This window comes from Amblyomma americanum, chromosome 4 (assembly GCF_052857255.1).
Source record: "Amblyomma americanum isolate KBUSLIRL-KWMA chromosome 4, ASM5285725v1, whole genome shotgun sequence".
Taxonomy (NCBI): domain Eukaryota; kingdom Metazoa; phylum Arthropoda; class Arachnida; order Ixodida; family Ixodidae; genus Amblyomma; species Amblyomma americanum.
Genome location: NC_135500.1, coordinates 206,058,433 through 206,085,171, shown reverse-complemented (window position 1 = coordinate 206,085,171; position 26,739 = coordinate 206,058,433). Strand labels below are relative to the sequence as shown.

General features: G+C 49.1%; 3 protein-coding genes across 10 annotated transcripts in view; 1 reads left to right on the top strand and 2 right to left on the bottom strand.

Moving 5' to 3' along the window:
- Positions 1-26,739, bottom strand: part of LOC144129167 (LETM1 domain-containing protein 1) — a 369,791-nt gene that overhangs the window by 101,561 nt on the left and 241,491 nt on the right. The gene's annotated exons all lie outside the window — the stretch shown is intronic.
- LOC144129165 (histone-lysine N-methyltransferase eggless-like) overlaps positions 1-26,739 on the top strand; it is a 120,007-nt gene that overhangs the window by 16,988 nt on the left and 76,280 nt on the right. The window lies entirely within an intron of this gene.
- On the bottom strand, positions 16,684-23,719 carry LOC144127526 (uncharacterized). Its single transcript, XM_077660520.1, has 3 exons — positions 23,542-23,719; positions 22,603-22,797; positions 16,684-21,415 (listed from the first exon to the last, which is right to left on the bottom strand). The coding sequence occupies exons 1-3, from the start codon at positions 23,690-23,692 to the stop codon at positions 20,895-20,897; spliced, it is 867 nt and encodes a 288-aa protein (XP_077516646.1). The 5' UTR covers positions 23,693-23,719; the 3' UTR covers positions 16,684-20,894.

Below are 26,739 nucleotides of genomic sequence, written 5' to 3'. Positions count from 1 at the left end.
ACATGACAGCGGAGTCGTTCTTGATGACCTTCAGGCGTTTCATCTCAAGGAGAGGTGTACCCAAAGTCATCTACAGTGACAACGCGCTTTCCTGCAAGAAAGCCAACCGAGATATTTTATACCTCTGTAACTCTATCGGGAAACCAGAGGTGCTTGACTACTTTGCAATGACATGAATCGAATGGAAGTTCGTAGCAGAGAATCGCCCCATGGTGGGGTGGCTTTTATGAGCGACTCGTGGGATCAACCAAACTTGCTTTCAAGAAAGTTATCGGTTCAAGGTTTCTGTCCTTCGACGAGCTAGCAACGACCTTGGCCGAAATTGAAGCTGTCTCGAACTCCAGACCTTTAACGTACATATACGACGGAGCCGAAGAACCGGAACCTCTTTGCCCTTCCTTCTTCTTGACAGGAAGACGCATCACATCGCTGCCTAGCGTGGGGAAAAACGAGGCTTACCAAGACAACGTATCCCTTCAGAGACTGTGGACCCGACGCCAGCAGACCACAGAAGCTTTCTGGCGTAGGTGGACCAGAGTACCTAGAAGAACTGCGAAATGTGAAAGGTCAGAACGAGCGCCAAGGAACAACGATCAAGGAAGGCGACTTAATTCTTCTTCGTGACAGTCTTCAACCATGGCAGCAGTGGAAGATCGCAAGGATTGATAAACTGTTTCCGGGAAGAGACGGGAAGGTGCGGTCGTGCCTTCTGAGACTACTTGGAGGATCAACCCTCAAGAGACCAATCCAACTCGTGTATCCTGTAGAGTTAACGTAAAAAGAAAAAAAATGACTGAAGTCATTTGGGGGGAGGGGGGGGGGGGGGGAATGTGTTGCGAAACCGAAACAAGACCGCCCCAAGTCGGAAGGCAAGACAAGCCCACCATGCTGGGAAAGAGAATCCCCCTTGGAGCGTCAGTAGTATCATGTAACTCGAAATGAACGGATGCGAGGCTCTCCAACGCGCACTTCGTTGCCGTTGAGGTACGTCGTCCCACCGGATGGAAGCTGTTAATGCAGAACACGACTTTTTAATTCCTTCCTTTGGGAGTTTCGCCCGGCTCAGTAACACTCGGGGAAAGTTTTAATTGCCAGCTCGTGAGGAAGGTGCTGGATTCGAACCCCGTTACCCCGCTTCGATTCGTAATCCATCCGCCCTCCCAAGTTTTTCGGTGGATTTGCCGTTCGCGGCCTAAAGTACGATTAAGCTTTTTCGGGATACTGCTACACCCTTTGCTTAGCGCCTGAAGTGCTGTCGAATTTTTCGGGATAGCAGTTAATGCCTACCTGACATCACATTCTCGGGAGGAACGCATCTTTCGAGACAGTGCGAGCGTAAACCCGTCAGGCGCGCATTGCCAGGCGCCGTTGTCCATTCGCATATGCATTACGTAAGCGCCTGCCCGCCGGCGTGTCGATTCCAGCTGGCTCAAGTGCGCGTCAGGCTTGTCGGGCGGCCTCTCCGTAGTGCGGGCGAGGTTGCCGCGCCTGGCTCGGCGGCGTGCTGCGCCGTGCGCATCGCGCATGCGCTGCCGAGGCGGTGTTGGCACTGCCCTTTCTCCCTCTCCTAAAGCGGCAGCGCAGCGGCTGCGTTTGCCGGTGTGCCTCTTTTCCTCGCGTTGGCTGCGCTGCTGCTCTTGGTGTCGTCTGCCGGTGGTCTCGTATTGCGGCGCCGGTTCGGGCGTCTGCTTGTGTCTCGTGTACTGCTACCCTCGCTGCCCTGTTTTCTCGTTTATTTAGCTGCTTGCTTCTGTTGCTTGGAGACCACGGTGGGAAAGACCTGCGATCATTCGTGAGGTGGGGGGCCTTATCACAAGTGCTGACTTGGGACCGGCGTCGGGATTCAGTTTGTCGGGATGAAATCTGGTATGCAAAGGCGCCCGTGTGCTGTGCGATGTCAGTGCACGTTAAAGATCCCCAGGTGGTCGAAATTATTCCGGAGCCCTCCACTACGGCGCCCCTTTCTTCCTTTCTTCTTTCACTCCCTCCTTTATCCCTTCCCTTACGGCGCGGTTCAGGTGTCCAACGACATATGAGACAGATACTGCGCCATTTCCTTTCCCAAAAAACCAATTATTATTATAGGTTTTGGATGCAGTTTGAGTCAGCCGTTGGTCTGAGACCGAACGTGGAGTGGATAGTGCGCAGAAGTTCGACTACCGGTTGGCATCGCTATTGTGAAAAGCAGTGTGTTCGTCGAGGGGGATCACTGAAACTACTACGAGCAGGCTGTAAAGTTAATGATGAAAACACTTAGAAGTCAGGGGTTGCTTCAGTTGGCTAAAATTCGAAACTACAGTTAATTAAAAAGCTCGCTCAGGCAGACGCGCGTTCACGCGTCATCACTGGAGTCACTGCTCGTCATAGCGGATTTAGTACTGCGCTGCAATGCTTGTCTGGTGAGTTCAGGTCAGAAGACGCTCTTACTGGACATGTTGAACCATTGTGCCATGAGGATATGGAAAATCCAAGTTGAACCATTGTGCCATGAGGATGTGGAAAATCCAATAATAGGTTTTTGGCGAAAGGAAATGACGCAGTATCTGTCTCATACATCGTTGGACACCTGGACCGCTTCGTAAGGAAAGGGATAAAGGAGGGAGTGAAAGAAGAAAGGAAGAAGAGGTGCCGTAGTGGAGGGCTCCGGAAAAATTTCGACCACCTGGGAATCTTTAACGTGCACTGACATCGCACAGCACACGGGCGCCTTAGCGTTTTTCCTCCATAAAAACGCAACCGCCGCGGTCGGGTTCGAACCCGGGAACTCCGGATCAGTAGTCGAGCGCGCTAACCACTGAGCCACCGCGGCGGGTTAGGAAAAATCCAAGCCCCGTGGGACAATTCAGTGAAGGAGTTGGCTCAAGCAGCTACAAGAGGCCGAAGAGATGAAAAGCGCAGTAATTGTCTCGCTTCGCGGTGGACACCTCAACCGCGCCGTGGGGTAGGAAGGAAGATGGAAGTGAAAGAAGAAAAGGAGAAAGAGGTGCCCAGTGGAGAGCTGAGGATTAATTTCGACCACCTGGAATTATTTAACGTGCACTGACGTCGCACAGCACACGGACGCCTTTTCGCCTTGATCGAAACGCGGCAGGTGCACTCCGCGCGGAGAAAACGAGCCACCAAGTCCAGCAGAAGGGACGACGTTGTTATGCGGGGAGGCAGGTTCTCGTACTTTTGAGGAACGTGTAATAATAATAATGTGATTTTTAAGGAAAGGAAATGGCGCAATCACTGTCGAACTTCTCGGTGGACACCTCAACCGCACCATGAGGGGAGTGAGGAGGGTGGAAGTGAAAGAAGAAATAGAGAAAGGACTGCCGTTGTGGCAGGCTCCGGAATACTTTCGACCACCTGGGGATCTTTGACCTGCACTGGCATCGCACAGCACGCGGGCGCCTTTTGCGTTTCGCCTCCATCGAAACGCGGCCGCCGCGGCCGAGTTCGAAGCCGGGGTTCTGCGGCTCAGTAGCGACCATTCTTACCACTGAGCCACTGGGGCGGGTTTTGAGGGACGTATTGAGCTGATAAAAGCGTATATTGGTGACCGATACGGCGCTGCAGGGGCATTCTTACTTCTAGAAGCTTTTGCGGCTCTCAACTAAGCACATTCCGACTCGAAGAATGCTTAGTGGAACGCGAAGTGGCGCGCAGCTGTCCTGTTGGGAGTTGAATTCCGAAGCGAAAGGAAGGTGAAACGAAATATATGACCGAAGAATGAGTTACTTTCAAGTGTATGACAGACCTTCGGCTCTGGAGGAGGAGGATAAAAGAGACAAAACGGAAGAGAAAAACGCATACGCGTGCGCTGACCAGCAACCCAGTGATTTATTGCGACATGGAAGGCAGCAGTGGGTTGACGAAACCTCGCGCAAAGTTGTGGACGGCCTCAACACTCTGGGGCGCCGGAAGCCCCAGTGGCTGGCGCTGAATGAATACAACGATTACAACTGGCTGAACGCTCCGAAGCTTGTGCGTGCTCTTGGGGACTCCCGCTGATCGCTGGACGTTCTGATAATACAGATATTTAAAACAGTGTGGCCCCGAATAGACTGCGACTCAGCGCCCATTAAGACGACCTTGACCACACAGGCAGCCTCGCCTCGCATGCTGGGTTCGATGCCCAGCGCCGCCAGGAGTAGATCGCCCGGGTTGTTCCCTGCACCGCTGCCTTTCTCCTTTCTCGCTCCGCTTTGCGTTTCCTGTTCGTTTCTGGCTGAGGGGCCGCTTCAGGTTATTGTTGCCGTTTCCGGGAACTCCCCCCTGCGGCAGCGTTCCCCACCTCTTCGAGAGCCGGGGGGATCCTCCTTGGTAGACAGGTGTGCCTCCGAGGCAGGTTTTTCTAAAGGCTTTTCCAGACGAGTCTTCGTTTCCAACAAGAAAAGAGAGCAGAGCCGCCCAGTTAGGGTGCCTCGATGCCAGCGCCGCTGTTCAAGGTGGTGCCATCCTTTGACCGCACACAGGCCGCCTCTTTCTCGCTGCGACGCCATTTTCAATCACGGCGGGTGGGCGGTGCAAGCAGCTGTTCTGTGGCTCTACGTTTGGGGAAATAATTCCGTGCAGCGCGTGCAACTCTCTCTCTTTTTTCCGAGATCTCCTTCGCTGCGCTGCTCAAGGGAGGGGGGGGGGGAGAAAAGAGATAGAGAGCAAGCAGCTGTGCTTGCGTTGCTCGAGGCACAGTGGCTGCGGATGACTGGCTGGTGGTTCTACTGGTTTGAGAGTGTTCGACCGCATAACTGACGAGCTTGTCAAGCCCACCGAGCCATCTTGACGGGCTGTTTGTGCTTAATGTGCTCCTGGTCAACGCTTAACGGCCTGCGTTGTTTTCGCTTGAATCTGAACCAGTAACGAAGCTCAATTTTTAGGCAGCAGTTATTTTTCCAAAAGCCTAACCCATCACCACCCAATTTTGCGGGCAAAATAGGAATTGCACGCATAGGCGTCGTTAAAAATTGCAGTTTTTTTTAAAACTAAACCGTTTCTGGTCGATTCTCTTTAACAAAGCATGACTTTTCATGGTAGATTACTTTTATTTCGGATTTAAAATTTTAAGAAAAGAATTACTGCTGTTATTTATTCACCTCAAATTCACCCTTTTTTGTGTGGGTTATATATGGTTTATTAATAAGTACAGATATGCTTGAATAAATAGAATGAAAAATATATAGAAATAAAATGAAAAAAAATATATGTAGATCTGGGCTTCACAAACTGAGGAATCGCAGCAGAGCAAGCGGTGCGCGCGTTCATGGCGCAAGCGAAGTCTGCGTATGAGCGCACGCAAGAGCACTAGCTCGGCGATTGTGCGCCTGTCAGAAAAATGAAACGAGTGAAAAACTTGCAGTAATCCTTTACCCTATCGCAAACGAGGGGCAGTTGGTTTTCGTGGCCCTCGAGAAAGAAAACGCCGGCGGAGTGGCAACGTTGTTATGCGGTTGCATCGTTTTTATATACCAGCACCTCCCAGTAAACAGATGTAATTGCACCCCTGTGAGCAGTAAACAGGCGAGCAGCTCGCGGTTACACTTTGAAAGATTAAAACGCACAACTAACGGACACAGTACGCACGTCGAAAGCGAAACCAACCGCAGCGCTCGAGCGGCTGTTATCAAAGCGCAGGACTTGAAAAACCATGGAGCATGTAGGAAGATAGAGAAAACAATTTCTTCCACTCGCACGGAGCGGAAGCACCTGCTCGGCAACGGACCTTTAAAATAAGTAATAATAATAATAACTGGTTTTGAGGGAAAGGAAATGGCGCAGTATCTGTCTCATATATCATTGGACACCTGAACCGCGCCGTAAGGGAAGGGATAAAGGAGAGAGTGAAAGAAGAAAGGAAGAAGAGGTGCCGTAGTGGAGGTCTCCGGAATAATTTCGACCACCTGGGGATCTTTAACGTGCACTGACATCGCACAGCACACGGGCGCCTTAGCGTTTTTCCTCCATAAAAACGCAGCCGCCGCGGTCGGGTTCGAACCCGGGAACTCCGGATCAGTAGTCGAGCGCCCTAACCACTGAGCCACCGCGGCGGGGTAAAATAAGTAGCGCGTTTTTCAAACCAACAGACGGCAGACTAATTGTTCAGCCTGGATCACTCGGGGCCCTAAAATTAAGTCGTACAATTACGGTCTTAACCCTCGGATGTTAAAACAGCTATTATGAGCAAAAATAAACGCAGCGCGATGCTGATGAATAACACTGCTCAAATCAAAGCACTCTGAAGCGCGCCAACAGCATGAACGGCGCCGAAAGGAACGCTAGCGCAGCTGATCCCGTGAGATTCAATATGGCGGCGCCGTTGACGTTGTCTCCACCCTGAACGGCGGCGCTGGCATCGAGCCACCCTACCTTCCAGTAATTCAGCCGCGCCACCACGCGGCATCAACGATACGTCGCCTCGTGTGGGACTGCCCAAGCCCAAAGGGTAGGCGTTGGCAGCACCGTCCAACCTGGGCACTCACCTCTGAAGACTGAATTCGGCAGCGAGCGTGGCATCCCATCTCGCGAGGCGGCTGTTGTTAACCTCCCACTCCCCACTCCTCTGCCCCCTCCATCCATCTACGCAGTTTCCAGATATGCTGCCTTTCATCCTGAAATTTAGTGGCTCATGTATCCTGAGAGTAGTCATTTCAAGGAATTGGGGATACAACTCAAGCACGAAGGGAATTTTTCCCGTCAAAGAACCCCCTTCCAGCGAACGGCGTCGGTCGGTGCTGGTCGGTTTGACCGCACGTGATGCTGACGCTTGTCGGAGCGCAGCGTTGCATCGCGGCAGGGGCCGAGGGCTGCTGACTGGACGCTCGTCGGAACGCAGTCGGAACGCAGCTCGGAGCCTGAAATCTCGCATTCTTTGAAAAGGGAGAGGGATATGCATGAGGGGGAAGTTGTTGGAAGCGAACGGGTGGAGCAGGTGGAGACAGGTACTCGTCAAAGGAATGTGTCATTTCTTTTGGATAACTTCGCTTTGAGCGTCGGGGCTTCGGGTTCTCGCAGATTGGGGGCAGCTCCCCATCTCCTTTTGGAAAGTGAACAGTGTGGAGAGCTACTGATACCCCTGTCACACGGCATTCCTGGAAGGCCTTTCCAGCAAAAGGCACTATGCTAGTCAACACCGTGCTTCGCGCGAGCTGGCGTATGAAGTATTTAGAGGGTGTTGGCGTATGTCGGAGCACGAGTGACGTCACGCACGGCGCAGGTGGCCGCCGCTGACTCCGTCGCCTTTTCTCTCTCTCTCTCTCTCGCTCCCTAGTCACACCGAGCCACAGGTGTTCCGCCACTGCCCAGCGCCGCGCCTTTCCTCAAAATGCAACTTTCAGCACTACTTAAAGGGAGTTCGTCCGTGCTACACGGTCGCGGAATGAGCTTCGGAAGAAGTGTTCAGCGCCCTCATCGGTGAAAAGCTTTATTAAAATTGCAAACTTCGGTGCACATGAAAATACAGCAGTGTCACATTTTTTCTTAGTAAACTATTTTTATAACCATATTATGCTGAAGCAACGTAATTTTAACTGTCCGTCACTACTCGCTACAAACAACAAACATGGCCGACATTGCGGCGTAGTTACCGTGGCGCTCGTATATTCGGAACGAGAGCATAGTGTGATGAGACCGCCGCAAAACAAATGATCTTATATTTTATAACATGACTAATCTTACGAAGTGAATTTATGAACGTTTCTTTTCTCAATTTATTTATGCTGTTAATTCGCTGGGAGAGTGAGGGTACTCCCTTGAAGCCTCAAAGGACGAACTCTAGCTGCCTTGTTTCGAAGCTCCTTTGAGCTAGGTGCCCTTAGGCACGTCCGTGTGGCAGCGCGCTTTCGCCCTTGAAGTAATGGAGCATTAGTTCAAAGTACCTTTACAGTGTCCGTGTGACAGGGGTATAAGTTTTCTCCTTCTTCTTTCCCTCTCTCCTTTATCCCTTCCTTTACGGCACGGTTCGGGTGTCCACCGAGGTATGTGAGGCGGTTACTGTGCCATTTCCTTTCCTCAAAAACCAAACAAAACAAGTGAGCCGACGGCGTTCATAGAATTCATATGCGTTGACAACTTTGCAAAGGCTGTTCATCTTCACGAAAGGAAAGGCGCACAACCGGCTCCTTAGGTCAGCGGAGACCTCACTCTCGCTTTCATGTACGTAGCGTTGGTGTCAAAAGCCTGCTTTGATTGGCATTGGCATTGGCATTGGATGATTGGCATTAGAAATTTAAAAAATAGAAAACATTCCCCTATGCACCTTGGTTTCGGTGACTGTTGGCTTCCCTGATATATTCCACACAGAGGATTCCTGTCTGTCGGTATGCCCATATATGCCCACTGGCTCGCGAAGCCAGTGGGGATACCAGTGGGAGCTAGTGGGCATACCGACAGACAGGAATCCTCTTGTGTGTTACAGAGAGGTCACACAGCATTACAGGCTCAATAGAAAGAAGTAACCCCCCCCCCCCCCCCCCCCTTTCCCGCTGATAAATCATTGACTAAGAGTCAGGCCACCTTTTGGTGTCTCTAAACTCGTACATTCCCGGACCCGGAATGTGTAGTCGTTATTGTCCGGGACAATATTCAAATGAATGCAAGCTATGTAACGACAAAGTGGATCTCAACCATATTCTTTGGAAATGCCCTCTTGCCCCCTGGAGGGAAAACAATAAAGGCGCTTGACCAATGGGAGGTTCTCCTGCTCAGCTCCGATCCGGAGACTCAGACAAAGGTCGTCCAACTGGCCGAACACGCCGCCAGGAGCCAAGACCTTCTGGCCGTGGTTTAGGCGAGGGGCCTACCCCTCAAACTGTTGGAAATAAAAGTTTCACAATCCAAAATCATTGCTTTTGCTTTTTGACGTTGGATGGCACTGCGATCGCAGGTTCTCGAAATTCGCGCCTTTGGGCTCCAGAGGTGTGGGACGGCCGCCAAGGCCCTTAGCTGCAATGCGCAACATTTGTGCTGTGTAGCTGCACTCCTTACGCCTTTGGATATAAGGACCTGAATCTTAAAGGCCTTTGCGGTGCCCGTATGACAGATGTACGACTCCCCTCGCGCTAACTCCTTCAGTCAGCAGAGCAAGTAGTGAAAACGCGGTCTGTGAACGATGGCTTTTGGTTGAAAACATCTTCCTGTAAGTTAGCTTTCCTGCAGTTTGGCAAGTTGTGCGTTGGTTTTGAGAAAAGAAATGACGCAGCAACTGTCTCATTTCTCGGTAAACACTGTGATTGGTAATTCCGCCTGGAAGGGCGCATGAGGTAAAGGGGCTCACCGGCTGGCTACACATGAGCCTGAACACTTGCACTTCATACAACATTGAATTCGCAGTGGACAAACAGGCATACCAAAGAAAAAATTAAACATTCCTAACGGGAACGAGAGCCTAATTATTCTTTATATACCGAACAAAAGACAAACGGTCCTAAAACCTATAGAACTCACGAGTGGCCTAGTGAGAGTAGCTCTTGACGGCTAGACCCTCGTTATCTTCTTGAGCTGCTATGTCAGCATCTCCTTTTCTAAGTCATGGCGTCTCCCCTGCCTTCCTCCATTTTTGAACAGCTCCGCAAGCAGTCAACGTCACTTCATTTGAAAAAAAAAAAAATAGCTGCTTGCTGTGAGGCAGCAGATATTTTTTGCAGCGCGAACTATTTTTCAGTCAGGGCACTGAAACATTCAGGCGCTTTATGCAACAGAACAAACAACTTTTAATATATTTCAAAACTTTGAAGTTATACGTGATGTAAAGAGGTGAAGGTGTATGGGAGACAGGAGTTTCCGACACTGTATTCTTGTTTCGCGCGTAGGTATTTTTATACTCTACTTTCGCAAGCGCGGCGGCCTCCCACTCGTTGCCACCTTACTTGAATGAACCACAGCGCGTGAACAATGACTTGGCGCTCTTGAGGCTGCAACGTCGCGAGACGTGGTTTGCTTCTCCACGGGGAGGGAAGAGAACATGCAAGCGGACACGGGAGCCCGGCGTCGTTCCAAGTGCGTATCTCTACAGCCCCAACTCGATGGACACATCCCGGGCGTACGGGCGAAGCGCCTACGCGCACGTACGCACGCTGGAGCCTGTCTGCGCATGCGCGAGCGAGGCGCAGATATCAGTCCATGCTTGATATCGGCGCCAGCGTACGCGTCGGAAGCGGGGTCCGGTTTACAACAATCGGAGCATCGCGGTGCTCTCGGTGACTGCTTTCTTCAAGGCTTGAAGCTCTTTCAGGTTCCCCGAACTTCGCGGTTTAAAGTTGCCCTTTCATCGCCCCCCAACTCCTTCTCTCCGCGGCTTGAAATTCTCTCCCTCGACTCGAGGAGGGAAGCGAGGCAGCGCCAGGAACATGGAAATGCAAGCCCCTTTTCGACGCCCGTTACGGCGTACGCCACGAGCTCCGACGCTGGGCGCGTACGCCCAGGAAGTGCCGTTGGAGGTGGTACGGCGTGGCCTTGGCTTCTCCGGCAAATAAGCACGCCCGCTGAGCGGAGGAGGGCGGGCAGCTTTCTGCCGACAGCAGCTAGGTCACAGCAACAACATCGGGAAGCTGCGCTTTGCGTAGAAGACGTTGGCTATAGCTCCCCCCCCCCTTTTTTTTTCATTCCTCCCTCATTCCCCTCTCGGCAGCATACGTCCCGGTAGTCCCTTGTCCATCGGCTTCCCCTTCCCTTGCGGGCTCGTGGGGGTTGGGGGGGGGGGGGGGGGGGGAATTTTAAGAAATTTCTTCCTGCAGCCTCCACGGCGGATTTCGCTTGTTTTTACGCGGAGCCCCCTAGTGTGAAAGTGCCACTGAGCGGATGTATGTCAGTGAACAAGTCGCGCTCAAGAGTCCCCGATTCTGATTTATTTTTATCAATATCCGTTCTCATTTGCTGCATCAAATTTGTCGTTATAAAAGGGAAAAAAATTCGGTAGAGGGACAAGAATGCTTACGCGTGGGAATGCGGAAGCATGAGTCAGTAAGCTTCCTGTCTGCACAGTTTCCGGTGGCGCAATGTATATCACCACCTACACACGCGCGCGCGTTGACACCAACCGGACGCTGTACGACAAACGCTTGCATCACAATTTTGATACGAAGATCTGGGAAGGCATATAATTAAAGGTGCATATGTGACTCGAGCATCCAAAACATATTGCTGCCTCCGGAGCATAGTTCGCAACGCTAGCCGATGAGCATGCGCTCCACGCCGGCAACAGCGAGCTATGGGAAACGTAAGCGCGGAACGGTGCGCCGCCGGCACTTTCTCCAAGAACCGGTGCTCTGCTGGCCAAGAACCGGTTTCGCCTTTTTCCTTTTCTTTTGCCCCATGTTCCTCTCTTTTTTACCTTTTTTTGCCTTGGTTGTTTGTACGCTTTGCGCAGCCGGCCTCTTCCTTTCGGTCCGGCCATCTGCGTTTTTTTTTTTTGCCTGCTCTAAAGTGTTCTCGCGTTGGCGCCAGAGGAGTATTTGACGACCTTATAAAGGTGCATTCACGCGGACCAGATCGCGCTGCGCCTTCGCGGACCGACATGACGCGGCCGTACGTCAGTTATTTCTGCTGCTCCGCGTCAGGGGGTCGAAATTATTCCGGAGACCTCCACTACGGCACCTCCTTCTTCCTTTCTGCTTTCATTAACTCCTTTATCACTTCCCTTACGGCGTGGTTCGGTTGTCCGCCGAGATATGTGAGACAGTTACTGCGTCATTTCTTTTCCCCCAAAACCAATTTTCAATTCCCAGTGGGCGCTCGGCCACTGATCCGGAGTTCCCGCGTTCGAACCCGACCGCGGCGGCTGCGTTTTTATGGAGGCAAAACGCTAAGGCACCCGTGTGCTGTGCGATGTCAGCGCACGTCAAAGATCCCCAGGTGGTCGAAATTATTCCGGAGCCCTCCACTATGGTACCTCTTTCTTCTTTCACTCCCTCCTTTATCCCTTCCCTTACGGCGCGGTTCAGGTGTCCAACGATATATGAGACAGATACTGCGCCATTTCCTTTCTCCCAAAAACCAATTATTATTATTATTATTAAATTGGTTTCTGGGGAAAGGAAATGGCGCAGTGTCTGTCTCATATATCGGCGGATACCTGAACCGCGCCGTAAGGGAAGGGATAAAGGAGGGAGTGAAAGAAGAAAGGAAGAAAGAGGTGCCGTAGTGGAGGGCTTCGGAATAATTTCGACCACCTGGGGATCTTTAACGCGCACTGACATCGCACAGCACACGGGCGCCTTAGCGTTTTTCCTCCATAAAAACGCAGCCGCCGCTGTCGGGTTCGAACCAGGGAACTCCGGATCAGTAGTCGAGCGCCCAGAAACCAATTTTCAAGTTTCAGTTTTTGGTCCGCGAACAGCGATTCGCGATGCGGCTAGCAGTGTAAGTTTTCACAGGTAGGATCTTTCACACATGACGCTCCTTTTTTTTCAAATTCTTTAGCGGAAAGGTTTCCAGCCGCACTCGGTAACCAATCACACACAACATAAACGTAATACCGCTCTAAAACGCTGGAGGAAAGGGACGTACCACTCTTAAGGAAGTGGCTCGTACGGCCGCAAAGCAAACACGAACGAGGGTCACACATATCGCGATCTGAAATATTGTACGACGTTTCTTTTACGCGCAGCGTCAAGGCTCTTACCTACAGTTACATAAAAAAAAAGATCGCAGGAGCACGTTAGTATTGTGCGACAGTCGTTTCAGTTTTGCAGTCCCACTAGTCCATAATTTATGGCCACCGGCATCACGTGATGAATGGAGTCACGTTCTCGAGTGCCTCGGCCCCTCCTGGGCATCGTTTTTCACTGAATTTGGGTACGCGGGAGGTCTGTTTCCGAGCATTGGGCCTCCAGATTTACCCTTTAACTTTGCAGTCCCTTCTCCTGAGACGCTCATCAATGGCCGCCGTACTACGAGGGTCACAATAAGGTCGTTTCGTTTTGACAAGTTCCGTAAGACGCGACTTCCGGGTTAGGTTGTGATGTGCGAGTGAGCCAACCGGCGAGGCCTTCTACTCAATTCTTGTTTTCAGGCGCGCGCGTTTGTGGCCCGTTGGCATTGAGCGTCCAAGTTCCTTACGTATGGCTATGGTCACTAGAAATATTTCTGAAGACCGTAGTATGGCGCCGCGTTATTCTGCTCGCTTGAGTACGGCTGCCGCTTATCATTCGTCGTGGCTTGTCTCGCGATAAGCGTCTTGGCTGTCTCTTCTATCAGACGGGGGCCGCTTTTTGCCTGTGGCGTTCTTATCAACTATCTGGCGGACGGAAGCTCTGGGCGCCGCCCGTGTCCTCTCAAGAGGTCGGACGGTGTTTGGAAAGCTTCTTGCTAGGCTAGTTGGTGCACTGCACGAGCGCTCATCCTGTGTATTAGAACATTTTTATAGCCTTGCGCTATTTCCAGAAGGGCGTAAAATCTGGACGTCAGCTTCTCTGCAGTGCAGTAATTATTTCGCCATGGCGGCGCAGCTCGTCCCGCTGGTAGTAATTGGGTGCAGCGCTGGATACCTCTACAGAGCAAGCCTTGCCCTGCATGCACCTTTGCGAGCAGCTGCTTGGCACAGCTACGCTTCATTTCCCGTCGCGAATGCTACGCGCGGCAGGTGTGCGACGCTTGCCAAGCAGCGGCTTGCTTGCCAGAGCCGCGCCTAATCCGTTTATACGACAGCAGCACACGGCAGAAGCGTGCATTATCCTTATACTAAGGAAGTCTCCTGTGCTGCACATATTTCTGTCCCCTCCCCAAAAGGCAAAGTCACAGTGGTGAAGAGGTTCTCTGTACAGCGCACCTACCTTCCATATCTGTGCAGCCTGTTCATATCTCATGCGCAGACGACCTCAAATGGCAGGTGCGTCAGTTGTGGGCGTTTCTTGGGCCATCTTTGGCCGAACGAATCGAGTTGGCGAGGCAGCGAAAGGTGCATGCCCTTGTCGAGGTCGCCCCAGAAACTGCTGGTTCAGACCCAGCTCGACTGGGCTTGGCCAACACCCTCTATAAACTTACCCCCGAATGCAGAAATGTAACTTGACTCGTACTTGACTTGCGCTGTTCTCAAGACGGCTTCATCGTGTGCCATAAATCTTACTCGACTTGGAAGGCGACCTCCGCTCTTACTTGGCTTGACCAGAGGCGGTCATATTTCAAGTCTGCGTCCGGGGTGGCTTGGAACCGACTTGGCCGAGTTTCTGCGTCATTTCCAACATGGCAGCCCGCAGGAACGACGTCGCACGCAGGATTTCTTCCTTCGAATTCGCGTGCTACGCAATGGATGTAGCTTTTTCGGAGGCACACCCGTTGCCGAAAGTTCCGCGACCAGCCTTGCGCGATCGGGGCAACCCCATGGAACTGTACAGTGAAGACCACTTCCTCGCCCGGTACAGATTTTCAAAGATCGCCGTGCGCAAGTTGCTCTCCATGCTGCCTGTGCAAGAGTGCGCCGACAACAGGGGACAGCCTGTGCCTCCCATGCTGCAGCTACTTATGGCACTGCGGTTTTATGCTGCTGGAACTTTCCAGACAGTGACAGGAGACCTGGTGCGCATTCCGCAGTCAACAGTGTGCCGCGCAGTTGGCAAAATGACTGTGCTAATTGCCAAACACCTGCGCCCGATGCTCGTCCACTTCCCCCAAGCGTCCGAGTTTGCCAGTGTGATGCGGGACTTTTACGAGCTGGCAGAGTTTCCGGGAGTCACCGCGTGCATAGACTGTACGCACGTTCGAATTAAAAGCCCCGGTGGTGAAGACGCAGAAGTGTTCCGTAACAGGAAGGGCTATTTCTCTATCAACGTGCAGGTAAGCAATGAACATTTTCAGCTTTTTCTTGCAACGCGCTTGCTGTCCCCCTTTTTTTTTTCGGGCCGCCTCGAACGTGCAACCATGATCTTGCTTGTCTAGTGCGCTGGTGGATGAAATATTGCGAAATATGTCACTGTGTACTATCGCGCTCAATGAGCTACGCCTACACCGCGCGAGCGACCGGTCAAGCGCTAGCGCACTGCAGCTCATACTGAGCGCGATAGTACAGTGCTGCGCTCGAGGTCCAGCTTTTTCTTTTAAACGCAGTGACTGCTTGAGAATCTAGCTTTGTTAACCAATCAGACCACCGGTCAAGCGCTGTAATGCGTTCGTTTTTTTGCTTGTGGCCCTGGAAAGTGGTTTTTGCAAGTGGTCTGGATTTTCTGAATAAAGCAGTACCGTGTCAACAGCGTCCGTACTGCAGGGGTAGTTTAGCCAGAGCCCAGGAAATAATAGGCGCCGTACGCGGCCCTGGTCGTGCTGACTGGTATATTGCTGGTTTAATGCAGGCTGTCACTGGACCACAGCTCCAGTTTTTCGATGTCGTTGCCAGCTGGCCAGGTTCAGTGCACGACAGTCGAATTTTTGATAATTCCCGCGTGCGGGTGATGTATGAGGAAAGCCGGGTGCCTGGTGTGCTGCTGGGAGACGCTGGATATGGGTGCCAGCCATTCTTGATGACGCCGCTCTCGGACCCTGGCCCGGCAAACACACCAGAAGGAAGGTAAGTTGGCAGTGACATTGCGGGGCACAAGCTTTGACCACACGTTTGATGTGTGGTATCGATTCGTAACAAATGCAGTTTTGCCCTGTTAATATGGACGACTCGAATTATGTATATTTTTCCTGGATTTTTCTTGTTTAGTGTTTGTGTGTATGTGTGCTGTGTAATGGTATATACTGGCAGTCAACTAGCTTTACTATCCCCCACATTGCATGAATGGCTGTGATAAAAAAAATTACCTCCATGCGCACACTGAAAAACCACAATCAGCAGCTGTCAGTATAAGGAGTTGCGAGTTTTTGTTTGGAATGCGAACCTGTAGTACAAGATACATCTCATTGACCACTAGGCGCGTCTAACATGCTTATACCTGCATCGCATAATTTTAAAGATAATGGTGTTCAGCTTCCAAGATTGCCATATTTTTACTTCAGTGCCCGCCACTATGCATAGAAGCAGTCCATAATCTTCATTATTTTTTGGTTATTTTATTCATGACTGATTTTTTTAGACAATTCGCTTTATCAACAATTTTCCTTGCTAACCAAAGTGTCCATTTTAACGAGGTACAACCGTACAGGGCAGAGCGTAATATTCATTTATTCACACAGGTACCAGAAAGCCCACATCAAGACAAGGAACAGTGTAGAAAGGGCATTTGGAGTGTGGAAGCGCCGCTTCCCTTGCCTGGACATGGGGCTGCAGCATAAGCCAGAGAAGGCGGCCTGCATAATAACAGCCTGTGCTGCACTTCATAACTTTGGCTGCTTGATGAAGGAGCCACAGCCCCCTGTCACCACAGCTGCACTTAACACTACCACCACGGCAGCTGCAAGGAGGCCACTGTACCTGCCACGTGTTGACGACCTCATCGACAGCGCATCGGGCATGCAGGCACGGCGGCTGCTGATCCAAAAGAGCTTCACATAGGTAAAAAATACAGAATTCTTCATGTTGTTTCGTGCATCTGGAGTCAAACATCCTTGCAAAGTGCACCTACGTGTACTACCTACATCATAAATTTCGTTCTGCAATGATTAAGAAAGCGTTGAGATTTTCTCTCAGCTTGTGAGGATCTTGAGTTTTGAGCTTGTCCCACTTTACAAAGCTATTTTTCCTTGCTTCTGTTCCTGCATTTGGTGACAGAATGTCCAATTTTCTGGTGTGCCATCATTCAAGAGTGTTGCATTGACCTTGCAGGAGGAGAGTACAAGCATACTGCTTGCACAGAAGGCCAAATTCCTCAGAACAGCCGTCTGCACTATGGGAGCTCCATAACTAATTGCCACTGCTAGAGCGACAACCGGACCATTTTTTCATCTTTGTGAACCAGTACTTCGGGCAGTGTCAGAGTGCCCATTGCGGAAATATGTGTTCCTGTCATTCTGTTTTGTTTTTGTAGTTGCCATTTTAAAGTCCTATAGACAACAGTTTTGCTGGCATGTTTTCTTCTTTCAAGTGATACGTTATTATACATGATCACCTCATGATGTTCGCCTGTGACTGCTAAATAATTTATAATTTCTTCTTAAGGCAGATTTGGTTTTATCAACTGAACGATGGCTGTGACGTGTAGTTGACCTTTAGGTCACGTGGCACAGAAAAAAGTTCAGGGGGACTTTTGTTGACCTAAAGTGCGGTGAGGCGAAAGCCTTTAGTGCGGTGTTGATGCTTGTGTCACTGATGTGCGGCTAAGATGTTAATTAAGTACACAATTGTTTGTGAATCCTAAATGCTGGAGACACTAGGCCTTTGGGAAGCATCTATCTGATTCGACGAATTTCTGCAAACACTCTCCAGCATCCTAGACAAGGAAAATTACATATGCATTGGCAGGAAATAGCGTAGTCGTTACCACGCTTGGCTGTAGACCGGAAGGATGGTGGTTTGGATCCCATTGTGCACGAAGATTTTTTTTCTTATCGAGTTGGAGTGTAACGGACGAAAGGATAGACGCAAGCATGAGCCATTAAAGGCTTTCGCCTTAAATATTGGTCATATAAGAATGTAACTGCTGATACATAATTTATTGTCGTTCCAGGTATTGAAGCAGGGTGGTGTGAGTGTTGTAGTGATTTATATTGCAGGTTTTTTCGTGCCTCACGTGACCTAAAGGTCAACTACACGTCACAGCCATCGTTCGGTTCATGAACCAAGACAGCAAGAGAAGTTCAATTATATATTATTTAGCTGTCATAGGCAAATACCACGTGATGAGCCACGTACGTATTTTAATGTCTAATGCATCATTTGAAAGAAGAAAGCATGAAACTAAAATTGGGTTTGTTTTTCTTGCGAGATTTGTAACATCCCAAAGCGACTCAGGTTACGGGGATGTCGTAGTGGAGGGCTCCACATAATTTCGGCCACCTGGGATTCTTCAGTGTGCGTTGACATCGCACTATACATGAGTCAAACATTTAGCTTCCATTGCAATTCGGCCATCCTAGAAAGCATCGAACCCACGTCTTTCAGCTCAGCAGCCGAGCACTGTAACCACTGAGCCACCATGGCAACTCTAATTGGGTGTCTGCAGTCCTTAAATGCTATCACTATTGTTATGTTTGGGCACTGTGTTGGAGAAACTCAAGGTGCAGACCCGCTCATTCGAGAGCAGTAAAGGAACTGTTTATTCGGGGTTGAGAAGTACATTTTGTTACATAGCCGTAGCTAGTTGCGGCGCTCTTAGGTGAGACGGTGGAGTTGTTCACTCTTTTGAAGAATTGTATCTCTTGACATCTTTTTGCCATATGAAGCCCATTTTGAGTTGCTTGTTGCAAGCTTGAAATGTGAGCGGCAGGATTATGGTAATGTGGAGGGACAACGCTGCTTGGTCTAGATGCTATTGTGGCCTTACAAATGAGGATAAAAGGTGCATCACTAGAGTGTCTTTCCATGACACCTGATACGCCCCTGATACCTCCTGAGCTACGTTCGAGCTTCAAGCATCTCTTCACCAAGGAACTCGGAGTAGCCCGCGGACATGTGCGGAAAGTCAGTCAGGACTCCATTCTTCATGTGGCTTGCAAGCTCCGACCACATCATGCAGTGGGTCAAATCCATTTGACGCAGGTGATGACGATTTCGTCTGCCTGCTATCCCCATGCTGTGACTTCACAAGAGCTACAAGAGGCAACCATCGATAAGATTGTTGCACAGGCCATGCAATTTTTTTTTTTCGTTTACCCTCAGGGCCAGAGGCATTACAGAGGGGAGTGGTTACAAAAAATAAAAACAACATACAAAGCTGCAAAGAAATTAGTAATACAGAAATGATGGCTCCTAGACATACAATATTATCTAATGGGTTATTGATGTGCTGATTATTACAATATAATATAGTACATACAGTGCATCAATACAGTGAAAAAAAAAACATTTTGTTGGTGCAACAAAGGGAATCCATCTGCACCATGGCCTGACAAGAAATCCCTGCCACATAATTTCAAGCCATACTATCTCCTACCCACGGGGTTGTCCATCCTGCGGGATGTATTGTATCGAGGTGACAGAGTCGTCGTTCCCAAAAGTTTGCGACAACGCCTCACGATTATAGCGCACGAGTCCCATCCACATCACCAAAATACGTTTTTTTAGAACTTTTCTTCTCCCTCTTAGGAGCATTCTGTGCAGTGCAGGATTGTGACTGTATATTTCGATTTTGTTGAGCTCTCTTGGTGTCATGAGAGGCAGTGTGACTGCCGGTTTTCCTCGAACATAGATCAGTCCTGATATACCACCACACTCTGGAGTAGGGATGCAATTTTCTTCGGTAGGCCATTCAGTGGTTTGTGATCCAACTAGATAGTTCCTTCTTTCATATTTTCCATATGCAAGCACAACACTTCGACTAGCTGTTCTTGCGAGTTGTGCCTGCAGGTATTGGTATTGGTTGGCTCTCAGGTACTAAAGCACAGGTTTTGCCTTTGTCTGCCTTCGTGCATTCCACTCTACAGGAACTACCAGCTGTTTAAATTGTGCAGGCTTTGGCGGATAAGAGTAACGGAGCATGGGTGCCGTCAACAAGCACGTTGTATACTTATTTAGAGTCTGCCAATGTCTGGTGCGGGTTGTTGTAGAAATGCACTGGCTGTGTTCGCAGGGATTCAATCACTTCGACATCGTATAACATTTGGGCCTAATGTTGGACATACTGCAGAGATGGGCCCACAGAGTAACAAGCACAGAATGAACTTTCCTAGTTATATATGAAGTGCTAGCTGCAGGCCCTGGGTTTGATGGAAAGGTGCTGCAACATTTACATTGATTTGGAACTGCCTTACTTGTGCGCATTCATAGCATGCAAGAAATGTTTTCGTGCATTTGCGCAGTGTTCCCTGCCACGTGCCTTCACTTATTAAGGCAAAAGCCTTTAATGGCTCATGCTCGCGTCCATCCTTCCATCCGTTACAATCCAACTCGATAAGAAAAAACTCTTTGTGCACGATGGGATTCGAACCACCATCCTTGCGTTCCACAGCCAAGCGTGGTAACGACTACGCTACTTCCTGCCAACGCACATGTAGTTCTCTTTGTCTAGGATGCTGGAGAGTGGTTGCAGAAAGGCGTCGAATGAGATGGATGCTTCTCAGACGCCCTCCAGTGTCTCCAGCATTTAAGATTCACAAAACAACTGTGTACTTGATTATCATGTTAACCATACATCAGTGACACAGGCAGCAACATCGCGCTAAAGGCTTTCGCCTCACTGCACTTTAGGTCAACAAAGTGGACCCCTGAATTTTTTAGCTGTGATGCCCACTTTTGGCTATGTGACGTGTGGTGTTACCTACAGCCTGGTTTTGGAAGCTAATTTTTATGAGTACGGTGCTATTTGAACACAGTGAGCTGTATGCTCCACATAGCCGCATCACCCGTGTGATTACTCTATATTAATAAAGTTAATTTTCTCTCTATTTTTTTTCTGGAGTGCTTGTTAGGATATATTCCTCAAACAGGCTGTATTAAGAGTTCACTTGTACCATGCATCTTTTCAACGCAATCATTGGAGCACCTTTTGCAAGTCGCTGCACTCTACCATGTAATGCTAGGTGCCAAGAAGCAAATCGCGGAGGTACTATTGTGTCCCCACTGCTACGGCTTCGTAATCTGCAGGTAGTTGTGCTCACTAGTAGTCGCAGTGCTTGAGCCAACTGCCACTACTGAATAGTTAAATAGTCAGCACTTTGGAGCCAATACGCCTGTCAAGCTGAGGATGCAGGAGTTTCTCTTACGGCAGCAAAGCATTCATTCATTGACCCAGCCATGCACTTTGAACAACTCATGCATGCATACATGCAATTGAGTGGTGTCATAGCATCACATTTAGACTCGTCACATTTAACAATAATAAGTAATGTTTATTTGAATTAAGCATGATATACAGGACGCCTGCTATACACTCAGAATTTCCATTTGTTCAGCCCTGCGGTGTCTTGCTGCATAGCGCCTTGCAAAGCTGCTGCTCTTTAATTTTTTTTTCGATTTGGAGGATTTCTAGCTCTGCTTCTTGTTTTAAAATTTCATTTTTTAGCTTCTGGAGCTCAAGCGCTTGAACTTGCTCAAGAAACTTGTGCTTTGTAGCTCGTTCATGCAATATGCTGTCATGGTCTTCCTGGAGGAGTTTTAGACGGAGTGTGTGCTCCTCCCTCAGAAGCCCCGCGCGCACCTCGTTCTCATCGTCTAGAGTCTTTTCCAAAAGGGCCATCCGCCCCTTTGGAGCCTTGGAGCTGTCACCACTGGCTAATGCAGCAGCAGGGGTGCACCTCGTTGCAACTCCAGAAGCAAGTGGAGCTATGTTGGAGGTGGAGGAGGAGGGCTGCACAATTGGCGAGGCGATTTCATTTCCTTCTGGAGCTGCTGCAGGTGCTCCACTTTCAATGGCAGTAGCAGCTGGTGGCTGTGATTGGCCTGCGTGGCTGGCATCTTCCCGCAAGTCATCTGTAGTAAACAAAGGGAGATGTGAAATAAGATGAATCCAAGTTGCTAGTATGCAATGAACTCATTAGTTCCACATACTTTGCAGCCTTGTCATTTCGTTTGACTTCACATTGCTATCCTGCACTACAAAACAATGAAAAACTGCCCAAGTGTTCTCGTGCTTTACCACCACAGACATGGCATTTCCTGTAATGAGCACTGCAACTGCCCACACAGGAACCTTTCTTTTCACGACAAGCTTTGCATTGAAAAGAAATAAAGTATGTAAAACTGGCAAGAGAGTATTGTGACGTGCTTACATCACAACACAATTGACTTGAGAAAGGCACTGGGCAATGCACCCTTCGCTGTCAGCACTTCTGTTCCATTGTTCGTGCTCATGCTGCCTTCATGTAAGTTGTTGCAGTCTGCCTGTTTGCTAAAATGCTGTCATGAAAGGTGCTATTTTCTAAACCCCCAGACATTTTTCAAAGCTCATTCTAGATAAGGAAAGTACACAGCAGCGTACTACAGTAAAACGCAAAAGAGAAAAGCCAGAAATGAGCATCAAGATGAAGTACAAGTACAAATCCCAACTGTTTACGTCGTTTGCAAATAAAGTTAACAAATGTGCTAGAAATTAGTGGGTGCATGGTGAAAAAAAACTTTCAGCACTGCAGACGTGCCAGCATGAAAATGTCCTGAGTGGGTGCAGTTGAAGAACAGACACAAAATTAAGGTTGCATGTTTACTTCTTTGCTAAGATGTACAAGACACATACGAGTAGTCGTCAAATTGGGTTGTGCAAAATCCTGGGCACCTCCAGCACCACTATCCATACATGCCACGTTAGGCACTTCTAACTTTTTTTGTACACTTTGTTTTCAAGCTCGTCTCACTGTGCTTGCTTTTAGCATCCTCCTTCACTACACAAGTCGTAATCATCGAATTTTGGCATTCGTTATTGCATCAGTTCAGGATCCCTGCACACACACACATGCCCTTTTGTGCATCAAAGCGAGGCAGGAAGAGATGGAAGCCAATACGCTTGGGGTTTTTCAGAGCGTTTCGAGCAGACGGTGTTCACAGGAAACAGAAATGCAGTTATATTGTGAAATTGCATGCTGCATGCGACACCACAAAATGTGAACAAGGAAGGAAATGTCCTCCCTATTATTCCAGCACATTCCACAGACATAACACCTTACCAGCATAGTCAAACTCCATGTCATCTGGCCCGTCAATCATCGGCTGCAGGAGCCTCACGACAGGCAAACTTTCGACGGGGGGCTGATATGCCCCATCGCTGTCGAACTCGTTGATAATTCTGGTGGCCATGTGGCTAGCAATGGCCCCAACCTGCTCGCTCACGGGGTCTATGGAGGCAGGCTGTGATCCTCCTCCTAAACAGCAATGAAGTGTTTTTTATCAGACGATGAAACCATTTTCAATTTTTCACAAACTGTTCCAACTAGAAATCGCGCTCCGCCACTATATCTTCTTAGTTGTATTAAACTAGTCCCGTACAAACAAAAAAAGTACGGCAAATACGCCAGCCCGTGCTGGTGTCGCTTTCGTTGAACTACTACTCGTACCTGCTCGAAATCATGTCAATAGCCATTAAAGGCCGGCCTGCTCTTTGTGCATGCCACTGCTTGAATACTGTTTGCGCTGATAACACAGTTGGCACGTAGTACACTCGTACTACGTGCCAACAGCTGGAAATGAAACGCAAACAGACACAAAGATGTAGCACCTGCTATTTGGCTGCCTTTGGAACATATGATGAATGTGCACTTCGGTAAACTGTTTAGCCAGAAGTATGTATTATGCCAGCTGCATTCAATAGTAAGGACACAGGGAAAATATTTTGTTCGCATGCTATCGCGTTTTATTACGGCCGCGCTGTTCGTGTAATCATAAAGGAACTAATAATATAGGTCGCGAAAAACCATCACTTCGAGCTTATTTTCGTTGTCCTAGTCCCACAGATACCCTCAATGTTCTCCGTAGCGCTTACGACCGCAGTTACGCTCAGTACACCGAACTGACACACACTCATCCATAGAATACAAAACATGCGGGCGAGCGAAATGTAAACATGCCGCAAATGCACCAGTTACGCAAAACTTTCAACGCACGCTTACCGGTCTTGTGGCGCTCCCGCCTTTCTTTAGCGACTGCTTCTTTCCATTTTTGTTTTAAGTTCAGCCAACGTTTCTTCAGTTGTTGATGATCGCGGCGCGTAATCCCATGGTTGGAATTATATATTTTGGCAATTTCCAACCACGTTTGCATTTTTTTTCGCCAACGACGAGACGTCGGTCTGCTTGTTTTCGATGATGTGCTTGTACTTGTCCACAAGCGATGACAGGAGCTGCTTCTCTTCGACGGTGAAGCGGGGGTGCCGCCTTACGCTGGGGCGTGCTTTCTTGGGAAGACAAAGGTGTCTGCGACATTTTTACGAACGCTAAACCCAACGCATGCACAGGGAAAAAAAGACTCCTGCTCTCGTCAACCGTGACAGCGGCTGTGATGCATGTTGCCAGCCGAAAATATGATTCCTGTCAAGAGACGGAGAACACTGATTTTTTAGCGCCCGCTATTAGCACCTTTCTCCAAAAAGCTTGCATAAAATGTATGCGTTTACGAACGCTTAGCAAAATATATACTTTTTTCTCCATGCGATGTGCGATAAAAGTAATAAATTGTTCGTTACTCTCGTTCGCAGACGAGCAATGCGCCCTCGCTTTCAAGCACGCGCTTAACTTGACGAAGCAAGTCAGGTTGAGCATCTATGAAACACGAAACCCAACTTGGCCGTTCTGAAGCCGCCTTGGTGCTTCGACTCGACTTGCCGAAGTTGAGTCGAAGCGCGAGCCAAGTTACATTTCTGCATTCGGGGGTTAAGGCCTGATGGCTTTTCCTCCCCCCCCCCCCCCCCCAAGCTACGTCACGCGAAAGAGGCCGACATAGAAGTTCCGTGCAGCACGTCTCGAAGCTACGAGCGGCCCACGGGTGTTGGGAATGATGCCTGGAAGGTACACAATGGTTAACCCCACCTGTATACCTAGAAGTCAGAGTGGGGCACGACAGCAACGACAAAGCGACCGGTTCTGGAAACACGTGACACTTCCTTCATTGCCTCTTGCAAAGTTGTGGCATGTCGCGACATGCTTCCGAGCGCACTTTTTTTTATAGACGTTGACTGTGCATGCAGATCCTACACCTTCTGCTGCGAGTGCGGTTGTGTCCGTCGAGACGATGTTCTAGTGCCATCGCTGGAATGGAATGTGGATTACGCTTTTGCCAGGATATGCCTAATAAGTGCTGCGTTCCCAATTGCCGGACTAATTACGAATCGGGTACCGAAAACCACGTGTTCAAGTTTCCCCGGGATGAAGAAGAACAGAACGCCTGGATTAGGGCGATACCACGCGCGAACTTCGTTGTATCACCGCACTCCAGGGTAAGATGTTCGAAGCTTCTTCAAATAATAGTTACGTTTGAAAAATACGATAAAGTTATGCGCATACATTATAATAAACAAAGTGTATTTAAACTAGGCAGCTGGTTAACACAGCATGTAGCGAATGCAGGCTTTCAAGAAAACTCTCTCGCGAAGTTGCAGCTGCTATTTAAAAAAAAACTTAATTTCCCTCAAGGTTTGCGAGCTTCACTTCACTGAGGCCGACATCGTGCGAGAGGCCTCCCACATCGACGAGGTTACACCGCCACTGCACCACTTTCGCATTTGCGCCTTCGCCCAGGCGCAATCCCACCCAAGTTTCCGGGATGCCCGTCGAAGCCAAGCAACTCAAGGGATGACCCAGACTCGAAGCGCATGCGTCTTGAGGCTGCTGCTTTGAGGAAAGCGCTTGAAGAGTCAAGTGAAGTATTCCGAAAAGAGCAGGAAGCGGATTGGGTTCTAAACCTAAAAGACGACCGAATATCTAGCAAGCAAAATGTCTGCATTCTGGCATGCTATTGAAGGAAGTGAACGCCTTATTTTAGTGCACATCATTGAAGACGGAGCCCCATGCATCAAATATTCAATTGCAGTAAACGCTGATCTTAGCGTGACAGTTAACTTCGTAAAGATGCCGATAACGAAACTAGGCACCAATTTCTCAATCCCAACAGTAGCAAACAGCAAGAAAGCAATGTTGGAGCTTCTTGAGATCATTGAAAAAAGCAGTAGCGACCTCAGTCAAACTCCTGAATCCGTCAACGAAGATATCTGCAAGCAGATTCTTCTTCTTCTGGAAAAATTATCTTCTTCGCCCACAGATGAAAGCACCAGTGCCATACAATTTCTTAGCGAGCAGTTGAAGCTTCTTTCACTGAAGAAAGTTCGGAGACGTTGCTCAGCCGACTTCATGATATTTTGCTGTCTACTCTTCACTGTACCACCTCGCACATACAAATATATCCGCGGATCTGGAATCATGACTCAGACGCACCCAGTGACCATTCACTCATTATGCTCATCGTGCGGCATGAATCCTCAAACCGAACATCAGAGTGAATTGTTTTTCCGGTACATTGCCGGAAGAATCACCGACTTGAATGATGGCCAACATTTTGTGACACTGATTGTGGATGAAATTCACATCAAGCCTTATTTCGACTACAATTAAAGGAGGCAATATTGCAGGTGCTGCTCTGAACAGCTCAGGTGCAACAACCAGCGCACTTGTCTTTATGGTGCAGAGCCTCTTGTGCCAATTTAAGGAAGTCGCTCACATCGTCCCTGTCCAAAAAGCAGAATCAGAGTATCTGCACCAGTTGCTGAGAAAAGCTATATGTGGACTAGAAGAAATTGGCTACAGGGTAGTGTGTGTCGTAAGTGACAACAGTGCCATCAACACAAAAGCTATGTCTTCTCATGACCTCCTTCTAAACAAATTGTTTATTCGCATCCGTCGGACCCTGCAAGACCTCTCCTTTTTGTAAGACCCGGTACACATACTAAAGTGTATACGCAACAATTGGCTTAATCAAAAAACCGACCAACATTGCTTCTACTTTCCCGAGTTCAGAAGATACCTCACTGAAGGACAGCGAATGCTCTGTGCATCATTTGCTACCACCAGGAATCTCTACAACTTGCAGTGCGGGAGGCCGTTAAGCTATGGCTACAGACTGTCAAGAAAAGCTCTTTGTCCATCGAACATCGAACGGCAAAATGTCAAGTTGGCTGTACAAATCTTCAATGAATACCTTCCTCAGGACGTGCGAGCCCTTGGCATGGAACACAACCTCATAACCTATTATTTTTCGAAGGGACTGCCACTTTCATTGAGCTGGTGGTGAAATGGTGGAAGATTGTGAACGTGAAGACC

Coding starts and splice junctions, on each gene's coding strand:
- LOC144127526 (XM_077660520.1), bottom strand. CDS start 23,692: ATGCAAACGTGGTTGGAAATTGCCAAAATATATAATTCCAACCATGGG. Junction 22,798..23,541: donor GCGGGAGCGCCACAAGACCG/GTAAGCGTGCGT, acceptor ATTGCTGTTTAG/GAGGAGGATCACAGCCTGCC. Junction 21,416..22,602: donor CATGGAGTTTGACTATGCTG/GTAAGGTGTTAT, acceptor TGTTTACTACAG/ATGACTTGCGGGAAGATGCC.